The sequence below is a fragment of the Balaenoptera ricei genome, chromosome 14, assembly GCF_028023285.1.
Source record: "Balaenoptera ricei isolate mBalRic1 chromosome 14, mBalRic1.hap2, whole genome shotgun sequence".
NCBI classification, from domain to species: domain Eukaryota; kingdom Metazoa; phylum Chordata; class Mammalia; order Artiodactyla; family Balaenopteridae; genus Balaenoptera; species Balaenoptera ricei.
In genome coordinates, this window is record NC_082652.1 from 9,064,937 (window position 1) to 9,085,061 (window position 20,125).

The 20,125-nt window shown below is 47.5% G+C and overlaps 2 protein-coding genes across 15 annotated transcripts in view; one reads left to right on the forward strand and one right to left on the reverse strand.

Moving 5' to 3' along the window:
* Positions 1-4,631, forward strand: part of TCTN1 (tectonic family member 1) — a 51,773-nt gene extending 47,142 nt beyond the window's left edge. For all 7 annotated transcript variants that reach the window (XM_059895276.1, XM_059895278.1, XM_059895277.1 and 4 more), the window contains 4 exons: positions 273-435; positions 2,885-3,010; positions 3,455-3,599; positions 4,480-4,631. In XM_059895276.1, coding sequence (XP_059751259.1) covers positions 273-435; positions 2,885-3,010; positions 3,455-3,598 — 433 coding nt within the window. In that variant the 3' untranslated portion in view covers position 3,599; positions 4,480-4,631. The remainder of the gene's footprint in view (positions 1-272; positions 436-2,884; positions 3,011-3,454; positions 3,600-4,479) is intronic.
* HVCN1 (hydrogen voltage gated channel 1) overlaps positions 4,616-20,125 on the reverse strand; it is a 28,369-nt gene continuing 12,859 nt past the window's right edge. For 7 of the 8 annotated variants that reach the window (XM_059895283.1, XM_059895285.1, XM_059895289.1 and 4 more), the window contains 5 exons: positions 13,968-14,243; positions 9,257-9,361; positions 7,449-7,680; positions 5,301-5,413; positions 4,616-4,937 (listed from right to left, as the gene is read on the reverse strand). In XM_059895283.1, coding sequence (XP_059751266.1) covers positions 4,872-4,937; positions 5,301-5,413; positions 7,449-7,680; positions 9,257-9,361; positions 13,968-14,243 — 792 coding nt within the window. In that variant the 3' untranslated portion in view covers positions 4,616-4,871. Of the gene's footprint in view, positions 4,938-5,300; positions 5,414-7,448; positions 7,681-9,256; positions 9,362-13,967; positions 14,244-15,737; positions 15,792-20,125 lie in introns of all 8 variants that reach the window. The other variant, XM_059895288.1, reaches the window with a different exon arrangement.

Here is a 20,125-nt window from a genome sequence, read left to right on the forward strand (position 1 = left end):
AGAGAATATGCGTGTTGTTGAGGGCTGTAAAAACTGCAGGTACGATATCCTATAATCAGAGATGTTACAGGTACTAACACTGTGTTAAAGTGATGCATTTCGCAGATGTAACATAAAGGCTAATACCTCGTCTCTCATTTTTAGTACTTTTTGTGTACCAGAGAAATGTCAAAATAAAATATGACCCTGACACTTATTTTTAAAAAATACCCAAAAAACTGTAGGTCTGAACAATCACCTCATTCGGTTGACCTTGTTTTCTTTCCCAAAAGACTGACCAAAGCTATCACGTGTCGGCTGGTAGTGCAGAAGGTGGAGAGCCTGCTGAAGGGCCAGGGCTTCCCAGATTATGTGGCCCCTTTTGGAAATTCCCAGGCCCAGGATGTGCTGGACTGGGTACCCGTCCACTTCATCACCCAGACGTCCCACATGAAGGTAAAGGGGGAGAAGTTGAAGGCCACATGCTAGTGGTCTCTCCAACGTGCACCTGCCCCTCACTGTGGAGAGGTAGAGGCAGTGGGGGAGCTGGCGGTGGGGGGCTCTGGGTAGGAGCTTGGGCTGTCATTAGATGAGCCTGGATCTTGAACACTGATTTTGCCCCTAGTTAGCATTGTCGCCTTTGGCCAGTGGTTTTACAGGTTTGAGCCTCTGTTTCCTCATCTGATAGCTATATTACTGACCTCATGGGCTTGTTGAGAGTTAAATGAGGTACCATTCATGGTGCCTAGTGGTCACTCCATAAATGGAAACCACTGCCAGTCACCATCCTATTCCTTGTTGGTGTTATGTAAGGCCTTCTCTAGGCATCATGATATGATAGGTAAATGTCAGGACTGTTTCAACAAGACTTCCGTCTGCACAGCTGTCCCATCCATTGTTCCCTGGTCTATAAAAGCAGTCCACATGTCAGAGCTTTCAATTCTAAAGTTCCCAGAAGAGTTTAATGGAAGTTGACATCCTCCAAATAGGTTCTGGATCACGTGTGGTTCTTCTGCCCACCTTTTTCTTTTGTCTCAGCAGTCAGAGTGTGGGCCAGCCCCCGTCACTGCAGGCATGCTCCCCATCTTATCCTTTAATTGCCTGGCTTTTTCTTGTCACAGTTTCTTCAGGCCTCTCATTACCTGCTTAGCACATTTATAGCATGGGGATAATGGGGGTGAGGACTAGCTCCGATCCCGCCCTCCCCGCTGAGTTCCCCAGCAGGAACCCGTGGTTACTCAGTCCCTGCTGTTCAGCTAAGTCTTTTTTTTTTTTTTAAATAAATTTATTTATTTTATTTTATTTTATTTATTTTTGGCTGCACTGGGTCTTCATCGCTGCACGCGGGCTTTCTCTAGTTGCGGCGAGTAGGGACTACTCTTTGTTTTGGTGCACGGGCTTCTCATTGCGGTGGCTTCTCTTGTTGCAGGGCACGGGCTCTAGGTGCACGGGCTTCAGTAGTTGTGGCGCGTGGGCTCAGTAGTTGTGGCTCGCGGGCTCTAGAGCGCAGGCTCAGTAGTTGTGGCTCACGGACTTAGTTGCTCTGCGGCATGTGGGATCTTCCCGGACCAGGGCTCGAACCTGTGCCCCCTGCATTGGCAGGCGGATTCTTAACCACTGCGCCACCAGGGAAGCCCTCAGCTAAGTCTTGGCTCAGCTCTGCTGCCTCAGTGAACCAGGCAAATTGCTTCTAGTTTCTCAGAGATGGTTAAGACATCCAGTTATTACTTATCCCTCAGAAGGGAAGACATAGGTTGAGGGGAGAGGGGCAGCAGTGCAGACAGTAGCACTGCTGGGGTCTGTGCTGGTCGGGGAGCTCAGAGGGCCTGGAACGGGTTTTGTACCAGCCTTCTAGGCAGAGCCGGCACGAGAGCATCTGCTAAGCTCAGTTGATACCAGCTGCGTGTTGCATCTTCTCCTAATAACAGGATATTCTCAAGGATTTTTCAGCTTGCAAATTTCTTAAAAGGCAGTTCTAAGCCAAGGAATTCCACCCGTGCCTTTTTGGCAGGCACCAAATTTAGCAGGCCTGCTAGCTTTTCATGCCCTAAAGAGATGTATTTTTAAAAACTTTTTATTGTGGAAAAATTTCATACATACACAAAAGTAGAATACTCCAGTGGAACTCCATCTCCCCGTTGGGCAGCTTCAACATGATTACATTTGCCAACTGACGAGATTGTAAAGGCAGTAAAGAGGTCTGGAAGGCCCCCTCGCCCATTTTCCCCTTGGGGCTGAGCAAACAGGGGTCCTGGGCAGAGGCCTCAGGCCCAGGTCCCAGTGTCTAGCCTGAACTCGGGCAGCTTCATTGTGGCACCAGTGCTCTCGGTGCAGAGGGAGAGTTAACGTCTTTGACAGCTCTAGACGCCGCCTGTATACCCCGATGTAGCATCTTAATTGCCAACTGATGATATCAGATAAGTGAAAAGGAGGCACTTAAATTTCCTCTGAGTGCATTTTAACATGATATGCAGTCAGGTTTAATTTCTGTCTGTTAATAATACCGTTCTCGCTCTCCCCCCTCCCCCCGTGCCAACTTCTCTCCTGAAGTATCTCTGAGGTAGATGTAAACAGGCAGGTGCAGTTAGAGCTGTTAAGGCCCTGGAGGTTCCACAGTTGGGTATTGGGGTTACCACAGCTGCCAGGTAATGCTGGCCTCTTTAGAGATGGGAAGGGATGGAAAAATTATGCTTTAGGTGTTAAAATATTTTTGGAGCATTGAGTACTTTAAAATATGTGCTTTTTCTAAGCTGTTTTTATCTGAACTTCTAGAGTCTATTCATCCTCTTGTTCAGAACATTTTGTAATACGTGAAACATTTTATAATTAAAACTCTGAACTGCAGATTAAGTTTGACTTGAGGTTGTTTAATACTCAGATTGATTAATGGCATTTTGTTTTGCAGGATTCTTGCCAGCTCCCAGTGGCTTTGGCTATAGAAGTGAAGTGGACTAAATATGGATCCTTATTGAACCCACAGGCTAAAATCGTCAATGTAACTGCAAATCTGATTTCATCCTCGTTTCCTGAGGTAGGCCTAATTTTAAAGGTATAGGTTAAGACACGAGTCCAGACAAAACTCAACTGTGATAGGTGAAATTTATTTTGTAAAAAAGATAATTAAAATTTAAACAATCTGGATTCTTAAAACAATTTAGCAGTCATTATCTTTTACTTGGAGGAAAAAAACTCCTCTGAACACAGTGGTTTTATTCACATTAACATTCTTGTTTAGATTTAATCTTTAAAACTCTTGTCTTGAGTTGTGAATGGCATCAATGTGTTAGGACAACCTGAGTGAAAATTGTATCTCTCCTCTGAGTTAATGGCTGATTAGCCCTCCACGTACCTACCAGATTCATGAACCAACAGTGGTCGGGTGAGGAAGGAAATGAAAGCTGTCCCATCTTTGTTATCCTGGTGAACACACTGGAGGGCAGGGCTTGCATCACTCTGATTTTTTTTTTTATTACAGACCAACTCAGGAAATAAAAGGACAATTCTTATTTCCACTGCGGTTACTTTTGTGGATGTGTCTGCACCTGCAGAGGCAGGCTTCAGAGCTCGGCCAACCATCAATGCTAGGCTGCCCTTTAACTTCTTCTTCCCATTTGTTTGACGTAAGTCATTAAATAGGGAAACTACACCACACCTGTCTAATCAAGCGCGTGTGGGGCCCAGGGTCCCTCGGAGACATCCCACTTTATTATACGTATAACCCTTGAGGTTGCCCCCAAGCCAACATACTTCCCCTCTTCACTTACTTCCCTCCTCTCTTTTCTCCCTTTGGGAATTTCATTCTACTTGCTCTGACTTTAGAAGGGGTCTGGCTTGGCCATTTCCAGTACTCTCAACACATAGGTCATATGCGGAAGCCAAGTTGCACCTTTGGGAAGAACGTAAAGAGAACAGACCTTGAAGTAGTGCAGGCGTTGAGGGTTTATCCAGTTTATTCATCCCCTGCTTTAATGTGAGTTATTTTTTAAAATATTATTTTTAGTTCAGGCTTTCTTTTCAGGTCCCGTTAAAATGAGTACAAAAATAGCAAGTTGTATAAAATCATGCAAGTAGAGTACAAGGCCTCAGGAGGGGATCTTCCCCCAAATGTCATGTTAATTACAGTGGAGTCTTGGGTCTAATTGCTACTTTTGTACCAGGCACTGGAGCTAGCTTGCTCTCCAGCTAGTGGGCCGGTATAGGATGCCACAGAGTGATTCCAAGCAGTTGAACCTAGAAAGAATACAGTAGGAGGGCCCGCGGGAAGGAGAGAGTTTATTTTATACATTAATTGTACAGTAATTGAGAAAAATGTTGTCAGGGGGCAGAACTAGGTGGAGCCAGCTAAAAGCTGGAGGATGCAGAGGAGGGGCTGGGTACTTGAGAACAAGCTCCTTGGGGGACATTGTGATTAGCTGTTTAGAACAGCTTGGAAACAGAAAAGACTTTTCTAGAATGTGCTGATAGCTAAGGTAGCTCTCTTTTTTCTCTTTTGTCTTTCAGAGTGGTCATATGAAAGGATGCACTGGTTCCTTAATATACATGTGAAATGTGAAAACTGTACATTTGATGAGATTAAGTTTTATATACAGCTAGTAATTGTCCAGCTTGTTGTTCATTTTCAAGCAAGAGTAAAGTGTTCAGCATGAGAAAAATATAGTTTATGATACATTTGTTACACAGTGTGGGGCGGGAATGGGATGGGACATTCTCAGTCACACCAAGGAAGAAATAGAGCCTCTGAAAGACTGTGTCCCCCAGAATCCGAGCTGGCAGCAGTGAGGCAAAGCCATCAAAGCAAACCTCTCCCCAACATGGCCCCAGGAGGAGCGGCTGTCTTCCTCGTCACAAGCCCGTGAGGCAGGTCTTCCCTCTGGGGTGGAGCAGGTATGCCTCTAGTTCACCTCACCAAGAAGCCCATTCTGTCTCAGTAGCTTGTTAAGTCTTTCAATTTCTTGTTCCTGTTATTACGAAAAGTAGACAAGTAACTGAATTTACCTTCTGAGCCTCACCAGGGATGTGGCAGTCACACAGTGAGCCCCAGACACGCACAGGGACGCAGAGCTGAATGAAAGCCATACTCCTCATGCAGTCAGTCAGCCGGGGCCCAGCGGCGATGGCAGTGAGGAGAGAGACCTGGCGAAGCTGCAGGGAAGGAGGCAACGCCTAAACTGAATCCGAAAGGACAAGGAAGGCCTGACCGAGGGAAGTGGGCTCCGGGCTAAGGGCACTGAGTGAGCAGAGGCCTGGCCTGGAGAAGCTCAGGGCTGGAGGGAGGGAACGATCTGTGTAGACAGAGGGCGTTTTCCCAAACACCTTCTTACCTTCTCAGAGCAGCTGAATTCAAGGTGTTGGATCTTGGTGGCCAGTTGTATATTTATCTGTTTTAACCTTAGTAGTTGCCGTTCAGAACGTGTCTTAACCGAGATAATTATCCCTGAAAAATAATTGCGAGGGTCTCCGTGATACTGATCTCTAACTTAGCCCCTTGGGAAAAAACCTGTATTCCTTACAAATGTATAGCTGGGAAGAGTGGTGACAAGTAAAACGTCATCATGGCTTAAAGGCATCAGAACTAGGAGGGTCAGATTTTTCATTGCTGAGCTACTCAGTACCCAGCTGTGAAATACTTCTTTGGCTTGTCCGGTGTGAGAAATCCTTAAAAATAATCACTGACCAGATGAAGGTTAAGCTCCTTAGCAGGGGGCAGTTCACAACAGTCTTGCTACTTAGCAGCAGTTGTTCAAAAGGCACTAAGTGCAAGCCTGGAAATGCTCAAGTTTGGGGTTGGGACTGTCACTTTGCCAACTTTCTGCCTCCAGAGCTGTGGCCAGTTTAGTTGTCAGGCAATGACCTGCATCTTGGCTTCGGGGCTGGGGGGGCTCCCAAATGCCCACACCACACTGTGGACACGGCCTCAAAGCCTGGGCTGCAGTGAGGCCGCTCCGCCCCTTTCCAAGTGTGAGTGACTGAGTCCAGACCTTCCCCGACACGTGTGGCGCCCACAAGGCCTGGGATTAGCCGTCCCTGGTCCACAGTGTTCCTGGTTGTCTCACTGAATCCGGTTTAGCCTTGTGTTGCTTCAGTCACGCTACTAAATTTGATAGCAATGTAATAACGGGCAATAGCCAGTCCTATGCCTCGCTGCCATTTAGACAAAGAAAATGAACAAATCTCACAACAGTGTGATGTGAGATTACTGGGTAGTAACTGCTTCATGAGTCATAATCAGTCATGGTCTATCTACCTCACATAACCTTTGCACAGAGTATTTTTCTGTTAGATTAGATGAAAAAATCGACATAAGCATCTAAAATATTATCTGAAAAGCCTCCATTATTTCCTTTGACAGAACCCAAATAAAGGTTCTTAATAGGCTTTACTTTAATCACTCGATCTGAACTGGCCGCCCACATGCCCGACAGAGTCACTGGCACAGCTCCTTCCCTGGCCGGGTGGCACCACAGCAGGCGGCCGCAGAGCCCAGGAGGCGCAATGGGGCTCACTGTGCCCAGCAGGGGATGGGCCTGCTTCCAACAGGCTGCACTGTCGCTCACTCAGTCTCCTGACAACGACCCACAGCCCGTCGTGTTGGGCACTAGTCTAGGGATTCCCAACCCTGCTGGACACCCAATCACCTGGGGGTGCTTCACAGACAGACACCTCCCTCTGGGCTCCACACCAGACTCTCCACTTAAAGTGTTGAGGGTGATTCTGATGCGGCAAGTCCGAGGACAGGCATTTGATCAACTCTGACTAGTTCGCTGATGGCTGAGCCGCTAACCAGTCACTAGGTCCACATAAAATCACAGCACAAACGGCTTCTCTGAAACAGAGGCTCCCTGCACCAACAGAGAGTGTGTGAGGAAGAGGATCTGTACCTGAAATACGGTAAAGCGGTATTTCCCCAAGTGTGTCCTCCAGAGCCAGAGTCTACAGCACGCTCATAGGTGTTATTTCCTCCCAAAGTGTTGAACTGGTCAACTTGGAAAACACAGTTCTCAGAGCCTTCATCATGCTAACTTGTGTTGTGACTTTCTCAAAGGGGGCAGAGTCTAGTGTACAGCATTTCTCAGCTTCCTTGCTCCCCTTCTGGATGGTGTCCCTCCCAAAGTGGGATGGGGTTTGGTAGAAGACTCCCAGGAAACACCAAATGAAAAACAAAGGTGCTTTGGGAACCAAGCCGGCAGGGATTGATCAGGGATTAGTCTAACCCTTTCCATAAACATCTTTCAGTAATCATAGAAATGAGAGTCTGAAGGAGAAAGGCACTTCCTCTCAGAGCACATGTCCTGGTGTCAATTTGTAGCCACAAAGGTGGCAGTGGGACACCAAATCAGACCACTTCATGTTTCTCTTGGTTGCCAGGAGGAGGACCAGGGCCTCTGCGCCCCTTCCAGGCTCCACCCACTGTCCCATCCCCCGTCCCCCCCCCCCCCCCCCCCACCAGCCCAGGAGCGCAGGGGACATACCGTTGATGATCCGGGCCACCCGCCACAGGCGGAGCAGAATCAGCAGCCCTAGAGCCTCAAACTCATGCTCCCGGAAAAGGAGGACAACGTCGAGGACGAAGGAAACCACCACGATGATGGCGTCCAGGATTTCAAACTTGTGGTGAAAGAACTCCAAGCGGAAGACAAATATTTTAAAGAAAATCTCCATCATAAAAAAGGTCAAGATGGCAATGCTCATGTAGTGGAACACCTGAAGAGGACAAGGAGACACAGTGAGAGTAGACTCAGGCTGTCATGGGCTGGGGCAGGTCACACGGACGAGCTGGCCTTGAATGCACCTGCCCGGCCACCGAGAGAATCCATTCATTTGACCAATCCCAAATTCCTGCCAGCACCGGGCGCTGTTGTCGGGCCGGACTGTGGCTGGGAACAGCACACACGTTGCTCTCTGAAGGGCAGTGGGGCAATGGCAGTTGAAAACATCCACCATGCCCTTTGGCCCTGCAAAGCTCACGCGTGCACAAAGACAGTTAAGGATATTTACTGCACATCATTTGCAGAACAGAAGATTTTCTACATTGTTTGGAGAACAACAGAAATGTCCACTAGACTAGGGCACTTGTTAAATGCATTATGGTACCTCCACGTGGAGCATTACGCAATTGTTCAAAAGACCAAGGCTGATCTGTATGTATCTACTAGAAATGATGGTAAGATGGTAAGTGAAGAGAGTTCCCAGATCTTGATTTATAAATACTAGCCTTCACTAAAGTAACCTTTTCCATTCTGGGGCAGGGGAAGTTCGAATGACCTGGGACATCATCCGGGGCCAGAAAGCAAGGAAACGCTCAAAGGCTATGAGTCATGTCAAGAGGACAGAGCAGTCAGCTCGAAGAGGCTCACAGTGACCAAATTTGGGACAGTTTGGATATTTAGTATTTAGGGGTGAAGTGCCCTGATGTCTAACTTACTTTCGAATGGTCAGACAAAAATAGATGGGTGTGGGGTGTGTTTGTGGATATGTATATATATATAAAGAAAGCAAATACAGCAAAATGTGTATTTGCCACTTTTCATAATAAGTAAAAAGGCACAAGACAGTGAGTATAGGAGGTATATTACTGATTCTACTAAACAACAGAGGGAGAGGAAAGATAATCATCTATCTATGGGAGGACTTGGGTTGGCACAGACGAAAACGTTAACGGCTGCCGTGGTGAAAGGGGCCACGAGTAGGAAGGAGGTTTAATATTTTCTGCCTGCTCTTTTACCATTTGAAAAGACATTTTTGCACTGTCCACTGAATTTTTTTCAAAGGGTGTGGGGAGATGCTTTTAAGCCCCCGGCCTTCTCCCCTGTTACTGGTGATGGGCCGCACAGTGCATTTTCAGTGTGTCCACTGCCCTTTGGGTGAATGTCTGGGATGGGCTCAGGCAGGAACTGTGAATCAGGGAATAAATGGTGGGCACATCTCCCCAGATGGCTCCAGCACAGGGACCACGTCAGAATGTTGACAGGAGGAAAAACAGCTCGTCCTCCTCTGGGGGATGGGGAGGAATCACGCTCCTGGTTTGAGAATCAGTGACAAACTCCAGCTCAGTGGTCTAGGATAGCTCAAGGTTCAAGCCATCAAGTGACTTGAGGAGGTTTCCTGCTTGTAGTAAATTCATATCTATAATTGGGAAAGGAAGACATTTTCTCTGCTCTTTGACTGAAAGCACCCAATCAAACTACTCTCAAATAAGGCCTGGTTACTCCAAGGCAGGTGCTGCCCCACTCTGCCCACCCACAGAGTGAACCACATTAAAGGGCTGCGGACACACTACCCTGGCGGCATAGTTGTTCTTGTCAGGCTGGATGATCTTCAGGTCCAGAACGAGCTCGGCGAGCACCAGGAGGGCATCCAGAACGACCAGGCAGATGATGATAACCTGTGGACCAAGGGAAGAAGCAAGAAACATGAGACCTAAATGGGGACCCTCCTCCTTTCATCTTTAAGGGCTGGAAACATCTGAGTGAAACCACTGGGGAAAGATGCCAAGGATGGTAGGCCACTGCCCACAGCCCGTGCGTCCTGCAGGGAGCCTGCTGGGGGCCAGCTCCTCTCGACAGGAGCCCCTTCTTCCAGCCCTGGGCAGTGCCTGTCCTCCTAAAGCCTCCGTGTGGCTCACTGAGTGACCCTCGGTCACCACTGGTCTTTCTCTTACTCGTAAATTCACTGCTTCTCAGCATCTCTCAAACCAAACTGCTAATTCCTAGATGGCAAAAAATACTAAAGTTTCTACAAGTGTTTATTTTTCTAGTTCTGGGGATTGCTCTTTCCAGGGTACGCCCAGAACAGATGCTCAATAAGCAATTTAAAATTTAAAACATCCAGCCTCAGAGATATGGCCTCCTCCAGGCAGCTGGGTTAGAGTGACGTCCACTGTGCCCATGAAACAGCTTCTGGCTGGAGCCATGAGGTACCCACCCCAACTCCCATGTGCTCGCTGGGAGTGAAGGGGGAGGGAGTCCTGCGTCTCCTGGAGAACAGAGAAGAGCTGCTGTAGGAAAGACAATCCGGTGGGTTTTGTGACCTGCTGGATGGGGGAGGAAGGTGAGGACCAGGGTGAAGTGAGTGGGTGGTCTTATCGATGGCAGTGGGGGTAGTCGTGGTGACGGAGGTGGTGATGATGGTGAGGACATTAGAGGTGGGATGGAGGTGATGGCATTTGGGGAGACCCTGGGGATGACATGGTGGTGGTGGAAATGGCAGCAATGGGAGGAACCCCAAAGGACACTGTGTGACCCTTCTCTTCCCTTGGAAATACTGGACCATCACTTACTTCCCCCAGGGCCTTGCCTCTTACACTCTCAGGTAGATAGATTTTAACCTCTGAAAATTAATCTGCCATTATCTTGGCAGTTTCAGGATGAAATTAAACAAGTTCAGGCCTATAAAGAGTGGACTATTAAACCTTTTGACCATTTCAACCTGTAGTAATTATTTCAGTAATTAAAGTATTTGATGACATGGTTTATTGTGAAAAGTGTATGGCAAAGTGCTTTGTAATGAAGTTTTCAGACAAATCCAAATTCAGTAGCTTAGTAAAGGTTCAAGGGACTTCCCTGGTGGCTCAGTGGTTAAGAATCCGCCTGCCAATGCAGGGGACATGGGTTTGATCCCTGGTCCGGGAAGATGCCACATGCCACAGAGCAACTAAGCCTGTGCACCACAACTACTGAGCCTGCGAGCCACAACTACTAAGCCCGTGTGCCACAACTACTGAAGCCTGTGCACCTAGAGCCCGTGCTCCGCAATAAGAGAAGCCACCGCAATGAGAAGCCCGCCCACTGCAACGAAGAGTAGCCCCCGCTCGCCACAACTAGAGAAAGTCCGCACGCAGCAACGAAGACCCAACGCAGCCAAAAAATGACTCAAGCCTCAGGTGAGGTCTTTCTTTCCTTCTTTCTTTCCTCCCTCCCTCTTTGGGTTTTAGACCTAAAGGGATCTAAGAGCTCATCTGGTCTAAAACCAAGGCACAGAGTTATTAAAAACAGACTGAATATTCAGCCATAAAAAAAGAATGAAAGCACTGACACATGCTACAATGTGGATGAACCTAGAAAATCTTATGCTAAGTGAAAGAAGCCCAACACAAAAGACCACATATATTTTATGATTCCACTTATATGAAATGTCCGGAATAGGCAAATCAATAGAGACAGAAAGTAGATTAGTGTTTATCGGGGATTGGGGGTTATTGTTTAATGGGTACTAGATCTCTTTTTGGGATGATGGAAATGTTCTGGAACTAGATAGTGGCTGACGGTTGGACAACATTGTGAATGTACTAAATAAATGCCACTGAATTATTCACTTTAAAATGATTAACTTTATGTGAATCTCACCTCAATTTTAAGAAGTGAGAGAGAGAGCCAAGGTCACAAACTATAAAGCCCAGGTCCCAACCGCAGCCTCTATGAACTAATCCCTAAGGCCCTGAATTTGCCAGTTCACAAGGCAGTACTAGTTCTGAAGGGAGCCACATCACAAAGAAAAATGCTGAGAATTCAGGGAAGCTGGTTAATTCCAAATCGTCACTGGAAAATGGCCGTGCCTAGCCTCAACACGCAGCAGCGCAGAGCGAGGACGGTGGGGCAGCCGGTCCTGGGCCGGCTCCCCCGTTAGCCTGGACTTTGGGCACAGCTCTCAACTCCACTGAGCCTCAGCGTTAACTCTAAGCTTCAGCTTCCTTCAGGGGATAATGGGGTTGGCCACATTTTCTACCCTGAGTGACAGGGGGAGCATCGTGTGAGATAATGTGTGAGGAGCGCTCAGCAGAGGGCCCGGCCGTGGTGAGCAGGTAATAAAAGTGAGGCTCCTGGCCTTCCTGGCCATCCTCCCGTAGCCCAGCTACCCTGTCCGTCCGTGGTTTCCACAGAGGCCTGACTCACCCCAAATTCTCTCCCTTGGTTGGTTGTGCCATTCTGTGGGAGAAGTGACAACAGTTAACTATATATCATGTCACCTCGGTCACCTCAAACCATGGGAATAGGTGGAGACTGCACCCAAGAAAGGGATTCCAGAATCTTCTTGTATGCTGATTCTATCTGCAGAGATCAAACCCTTAAACCCTTAACCCCTACTCCAAGGTGGCCTCCCTGCTTCTACTCTGGGCGCCTCTACAAACTGCTCATGTCAACCTCTCCCCACCCCCAAACTCAGAACCTTCGATGGCTGTCCACTGCCCATGGATGGCCTTCCGGTGCCTCCTCTCCCTCTACTGGATACATATAAGCCACGTGGACCCTTCTCAAATCCTCGAATACTGAAGACCCTCTCCTCCCCCCGGCCCTTTGCAAACACGGCCCCCTCTGCCTGCGAAGCTCCTCCCCTCCCATCCACAGAGCTCACTCCTGCCCAACCTTGAGGTGTCAGGTGAAATGTCACCTCCTCTGCCACACGTCCCCCACCTCACATCCCAGGTCGGGTCTCCCCCACCCCCAAGATCTCTCAGAGCCCCCTTCAGTTTCCCTACAGAGGACTTCTCTCCACTTGATTCCAGCATCTGTCTTATTACTGGAATGCCCACCTCTTCACGGACCATTAATCCTCCAAGAGTGAGGGCAGGGACATGCCCACCACGCTCACTGCTGTACCCCTGGCACATAGTAGAAGCTAAGAAGCGACTGCTGAGTGAATGAATAAACATCTCTACTCTGCTTTCCCCCAGAGCCACGTGCCCCTGGGGGGCCTGGTCAGGAGAGGTGGGACCTCCCAAGGGCTCCCCTTGCAGCTGTAAGGAAGCTGGCTCCTTCCTTCTCTCCTGAATTTGAGGGTTTGGGAGTTCAACACCAACAACTTAACACCAGAAGTCTTCTCTTCTGTCAGAGCCACAGAGGAAAGCACTAAGCTGTCAGGAGTGCTGTGTTGCCTGCTTTGTTTCTCTAAGTCACACGAGAGTGGAAAAAAAAAGACTAAAATAATTCCTTCTTTCTATTTTACCATGGAACAAAGTCAGTGACGGGAGAGGCAAGGGCTGCTTCTCTCTGCTTCCAGGGGGGGACATCAGCTCTAGGGAGGGGCTGGATTCTCGTAGTTATCCCTGCAGCAGGGACCCCAAAATGGCTCCGTTCAGGGACTGGGCTGACAAGGAGCCTCCTGCTTTCTCCTGGGACTCAGAACATGTTCCAGACACCTGCCTGCCCACATCGAGGACGTGGGGTGGGGTTCAGACAGGGCTGGCCAGACTCCACCCGCGTTTGTCCTTCAAAATCGGCAGATGTTGGGACAGACGTTGTAGAAGTCCCATTCCCTTTGCTATTCTTTGAAGTCTGCATCTCCCTCTCAGGGTCTCCCCATAACCACACCTGGAGGCTGGCGGTGGGTTAAGCAAGGCAGATATTTTTGGCATCACTTCACAAAAGAAGAGACTGCCCCCCCCTCCCCGGTCTCCTTTGTGTGTGTGTGGTAAATTTTGCATAACATAAAATTTACCATTTTAACTATTTTAAAGTTGGCATAAAGTTCAGAGGCATTAAGCACATTCACAAGGTTGTGCAACCATCACCACTATCTAGTTCCGGAACGTTTTCATTCCTGCAAATGGAAACTCTGTATCCATTAAGCAGTCACTCCCCCCCTTCCATTCCCTCCAATCTGCTGTCTCTGTGGATTTACGTGTTCTGACTTTTCATATAAATGGAATTATAAGACATGTGGCCTTTTGTGTCTGGCTTCTTCCACTTTAGGATCACGTTGACAAGGTTCATCCAAATTGTAGCATGTGTCAGTGCTTCAGTCCTTTTTATGGCTGAGGACAGATAGATCACATTTTGTTTATCCATTCATCAGGTGATGAACTTTAATTGACTTTTGCATTAGGACTTAGTTGGCCCCAGACCACATGGGACCTGCCCAGCACATGGTCAGTGCTCGGTAGATGTGTGTGGAGTGAAGAAGCTGGTGGCAGAGATGGGCCCCCACCCTGCCCTCGTGACTCTTCGCTGACGGCTCTGCCCCACCCCAGGCATCTCGGGCCTCTGCCCACCTACCTGAAACCTGTGGGCGCTGAAGAGCTTCCTCAAAGTGGTCCTGAAGTCGAGGCGGGGCCTGGGCACGGGGGCAGGCGCCGTGGTAGGATCAGCAGCTCTGCCCTCCTCGCCCGAGGCCGGTGTGGGCGGTGGCTGCTCCTCCTCCTCCTCCTCTTCGTTCTCCCACTTCTTGTAGTTGATGTTCCACGCGTGGTAGTCGTCCCCAACGACCGTGAAGTGCTTTAAGAACTTGCTCATCCTCTCGGCGGGAGCCACCTTGGCCCTGCGGGTGACTGCCTGAAGGGAGGGGACAGAGAGGAAGCGCCCAGGTGGCCCGTCTGTCACTCTGGGGGAGCAGGGCCCCCGCTGGGCCGGGCCACGGGGTGAAGACAGTCCCCGTGCTCAGAGCACCGTGCAAGCACAGACCATGAGGTCACAGTGGTTTCTCGTGCATTTATTTTTGGAATCCAGGGTCTCAGGGCCGGTGAGGCAACAGGAAACCCCAGATTCCGTCAGGCCTGCCACTGTGGTCTGGTTGGCAGTAACCAACAGGAGAGGTACTGCCACCCAGTCGCAAAACACCCACCATGGGCCCTCATGTAAATACTGGAAGAGCAGCCCATGGTTCAGAGACATCACAACCTAAAACCCCAGAGGTGAGAGTTGGCAGGGCGGGGAGAGGGCAAAGGCAAAAGTAAAAGTACCCAAAGTTTCACACAAAAGTGAAGCCACCCTCCCCGCCTTCCATGCCACAGATCAGTCCTGGAAAGGTCTGAGCAGCAAGCGGACTTTTCCTAAGTTCAGCCAGTGCTGTTTTAAATACATTATGGACAGTTGTTTAAAGACGGATGACTTCAAAGCAAAAAAGCAAATATCCCCCCATTCCTTTGCCCAACTTACCCTACCAGACATCAAATTTTTTATAAAGTTCAATAATGAAAACTTTCAGGTATGTTTATAAGAATAGGCAATATGATCAGCATAACAGGAAAAAAGAGCCCAAAACAGACCCAGGTCCCTGTGGGAACCTGGATGTGATGGCAGTGGCAGTCCAGATCAGTGAGAAAACACTGGAGAGGTTAGGATATCTGGCTTTCCCAACAGGGGAAAAAAAAAATCCCTACCTCACACCACACACAGAATAAATTTCAGTTGTATTAACCTATATAAATGTATTTTTTAAAACTTTAAAAGTCTTAGAGCAAAATACAGACAAGTATCTTTATGACCTCAGGTCTGGGAAGGATTGCTTAAATAAGACACAAAACACAAAAGAAATGGATAGACCTAACTCATCAAAGCTAAAAACCTTTATCTCTCGCTCTCTCTTTCTCACACACACATCTGTACAAAGTCAGATACACCACAGACTGGGAGTAAATATTTCCAATGTATTTGACAGACAAAGATTTTAGTGTCCAGAATATATAAAGAAATCTTACCAAAAAAATACAACTCCATGTAAAATTAGGTACTGGATATTAACAGGCAGGTCACATGAGAGGAAACCCAGATGGCCAAGACACTCAACTTCACTAATATTCAGGAAAATGTGAATTGACGTAACAATCACATAGCTTTTTGTTCCTCACGCTGGCAAGAATTTAAGTCTACAATAGCAAATGTTGGTGAATGTGTGAAGCAATGGGGGTCTCCTGAACCCTGAAGATAGGAACAGACACTGGCACCGCTATTTTTGGAAGCAATCTGGCATTGTTTTGTCAAGATGAAGCTGTACTAGTTAATGATCTAGTAATCCCACCCCTAGATGGGCTTCAAAGAGAAACTCACCCATATGTACTCAAATCAGTAACATGTTCAAGAATGTTCACAGCAAATGTTCACCTAAATGGTAGGAGATAGAGAAGTGAATTTTCTCTATTCATATGATGGAATTTTATACACAGTTAAAATGAATGAACTACGTCTCTGTGTATCACTGATGACATCCACGTGTACCCCCTCAGCAGTACTGAACACAGTAGATCACTCCCTTTCTTCAAAAACTTCCTTCATTGGCATCTGGGATTCCACACTCTCCTAGTTTTCTTCCTACGTCAATGGCCACAAAATATTACTATATATTGTTTTCAGAATGTGTAAAATGTGAGCATAAACATACAAAAGAATGGGATTTCTGATTCTGACCATGATACAGTAACTGGTATAAACAACTATACCAGTTAGAGCAACTGCCATAAAATTAACTATACCGGTTAAAGCAACTGCCATAAGACTAGATAAACTATAAAACTGGATAAAATATATGAAATTTACTGTGATCCCTGAGAGAAGAGAAACAAATGAGATGAGCCCCGCAATCACCTGCCTGGAAGTACTTTTTGGATTGTGGAGACAAAGATTATAGTTCAGGGCTATTGAACTTTCCTTCCTCAGGAATTTGTGTGTCAAGGTACCAGAGAAAAGGAAGCAGCGCAGAGAAGAAACTCAAAAAATTGGACTTTGGCTGAGTCCTAAAATTCACATGTGCAGAGCAAGACTCCATGAGGCAGGGCAAAATATAACTTTCAGGGAAAAAAAAAAAAAACTCTTGGGGAACTGTGAGCTGAACAACTACCAGTTACACAGGGCTGGGTTAGGAGATCTGAGTTCCAAACAGCTAGAGTAGAGAGATCTTGTTGAACACTCTGAGCATTCAGTAGAAATTCCAAAAAAGCCATGCCTTATAAGTAGACCTAATCTAGCCCTCCAGTCAGGGCTACCTTAGACCTCTCCCAACTAAGCTTAAAAATAAGGCTTTTTAAAAAGATCAAACTTATCCCTAAGTAAATTAACTGCCAGTTGGAACAAAACTCAAAAGTGCTCTTTTGAGGAAGACAGCGAAACACCCTCAACAACATAACATTCATAATGTCCAACATATAATAAAAAATCACTAGGCAGATAAATAAGCAGAAAAAATGTGGCCATAACCAATAGAAAAATTAGCTTAATAGCTCAAAAGGGACAGAGATAATGGAATTGGCCAATGGAGACTTGAAAATAGCTATTCTAAATATATTCAAGGATTTCAAGGAAAACATGAACTTAATGAGGGAACAAATGGAGAATCTCAAAAGAGAAATGGAAACTATAAAAAAGATCCAAATGGATACTCTAGAACAGAAAAATACATATATGAAATGAAAAATCATTGGATGGGCTTAATAGCTGATTACATGCTGCAGAAGAAAAGTTCAGTGAACTAAAAGATAAGAAATTGAAACTATCCAGTGGAAGCATGGAGAGAAAAAAGACTGGGGGTGGGGGGAAGAATAGAGCCTCAGGGACAATATTAAGTGGCCTAATATACATGTACCTGGAGTACCAAAAGGAGATGAGAGGAAAAATATTTGGAGGAATAATGGCTGAAGAAAATTTCCAAATTTGATGGAAAAATATAAACACGTATATACAAGAGTCCATGTCCCCAGAGTATCATGTGACATCTGACCTAGAGCAGAAGCCCATCAAGTGCCTGTTGGCTGAGGGCACTGGTGCCCTGTCTCCCACGCCAGCCCTCCAATTGCTGGGTTCCCAGGGCTGGCCAAGGGCCAGGTCCACAGATGTCCTAAATCTCTCTGGGTGGCTACTGGCCATAATCCGCCCCCCTCAAAACACCTCACCTAGCAGATGGAAACCTCCTGTACTAGTTCTCAGCATGGTGGGAACCTCAGGGTGCTTTGCAAAAACCACATTTTATATTTCATACAGGAAAGGACATTTTTTTGGAAACTTTGCACCCAGTAAAGAAGCACCTTTCAGTAATTTGGGATGAAAATATTTATGGCACCCAGCAGAGCACAAAACAACTCTGGTTTTAAGTCAAAAATCTGTCATTCCGGAAGCAGAAAAGTTCCAGAAAAGGGCAAAGATCATGAAAACGTTGTGGGCCTCAGCAACTTCACCACCCACTCTGGACTCTCAGCTCTCGGGATCCCCCCACCTTGCCTGGGTGGGACGGAAGGACTGACTCAGTGAGTTACGGGGACCACTGGCCTCAGTGCCTAGCCTGGAGCAGCCCCTCTGTAAGCACCGGCTGGTATTATTATTCCTCAACAACAAAAACTCTCACCTCCACTCCTCCAACTTCATCATCACCCGTGGATATCTTGTTTCTCTGGTTACTAGCCCCGCTGCCTGCTCTGCAACCCCCAGACTATTTAGTTACATGAACTGAAAGATTCCTTTTCTGGCTGAAGCTATATAGATAGAGTTGTTTCTTTCACGTGCAACCCGGAGAATCTAGATCAGTGGAGGCCCTGGCACTGGACACCCCCATCTCCATCTCCCCTGCATTAACCCTTGCTGTCCCAATATATCCTGGCATTGCTCTCTCTGGGGTCACCTTTCCGTATCAAAGCCCACAACTATGGTTCCAGCTGGACTGGACTGTATCCTCTCACACTGTGGACTTGGTTCTGTTTGACAATCTCGCCTCTTGATTTTTCTCCCATCTCTGGCCTCCCTTCCTGTACCATGTCCCTGCCCCCACGCCACCGGAAGTCCTCAAGTCCCCAACCCTGAGCTTGTCCTGGCACAGGGCGACTCTCTCCCTTCGGTGGTCTCTACCCACCTGTGTTTTCAATGCTGCTCAGGTGCAAATCAGTCTCCAGCTTGCTGTCTGATATCCTGCCAGGTCATTAGTTGCTATGACCCAAACTGAACTAATTTCTTATCTTTCCCCCCAAATCCACTCTTCCTTACATGTTCCCCTAGGTCATGGTGTCACATCCACCCTGCTGCTCAAGCCAAGAACTAAAGATCATTCTTGGCTCCTCTCTCTCCGTCAATCTAACCTCCTAAACACCACTCATGCTGCACCTTCTCTTCTCCGTCTCTCTCCTACCGCTCTCACCTCTTGCCAGGACGCCAGCACCAGCCTCCTCACTCAGCCTCCTGCCTCTGACCCTTTCCCCACCCAGTGGTGGCCAGGGTCACCTTTCCCCAGTGCTGGTCTGGCTGTGTCCCTGCCCTCGCCTATCCTCCCTCTCTTCCCATTACCTTCAGTCCCTCCACCCTCACCCAGTGCCAACCGCTGCCTTCAGGACAAGGTCAAAGCTCTCTTGGTCTCCTCCCCAGCCTCCGTCACACTCCAGTTACACCAACTGCATTGCGGTTCTAGAATAAACCATGCTCTCTCTTGCTTCCAGGACTTCACGCGGCCTGCCCCCTGCCTAGAATACCCTCCCTCACCTGTCTCACCCTAGTTCTCTTTCAAGTCTTACAGACGTCAATTTTACCTCCCCTGGGAGGTCTTCCTTAACCGCCGCCCACTGGGTGAGGGTCCTTCCTCTACTTCCCCATCAAGCCACTCACTAACAAACACTGTGACATCTCAAGGTTGTCTGTCTCCGGCACTGGTCTGTGAACTCTGGGAGGGCAGATGCTCTTCCTCCTCCAGTCACAGGGAGGGGCTCAATAAGTATTTAATATATGCATTAACAACAAAACCGCAGGAGCTACCCATCAAAGGTAATCGCCTACTTCTAGTTTACACATGACAGGTATTATATTTGAAAAATTACTACCTGGGAAAGAGGGGGAAAACAAGAAAAACAGACCCACGATTGATGGAGAAGAAAACGTTCTTGTGAATGTCTATTCTTACAGACTCTGAAGCTGCCATCTGTAGGAGGGGGAAGTCCCTATTTCATGGTCATCCAACAATCACTGAAAAAGGTACTTTTAAAGAAAGTCAGCTGACTCTTGATTCCCAGGGCCTAATATCCCCTAAGTCCCCATTTCCCCGTTCCGTCCCACAGCCTACTTTTAGGGACCTGATTTGCTTATTAATCAATACTCGTACCCCAAACAAGACACAACAGCAGCAACATCTATTATTGCTGATTGTTTATTATTTGTTGTATCAGCACACTGGTAAGTTCCTTAAATGCACCATTTCATTTTAATTCCTAACACCCCTCTGAGGTCGAAGCCATCATTTTGAGTCTGGGTGAAAAAGGTGCCTTGTCCAAAGTCATACACTCAGAAAATGGCAGAGCCAGGATATGCCCTTGAGCTGTATGACCTGGAGCCCCTGTGTTAGAAGACATGGCTGAGAAAAAGCCAGGCAGCCCGTGACCGGAGATCTGCCTGTTAGGAGGGTGCAGTGGGATGAATTGTGGCTGCCCCCAAATTCATGTCCATCTGAAACCTCAGAACATGACCTTGCTTGG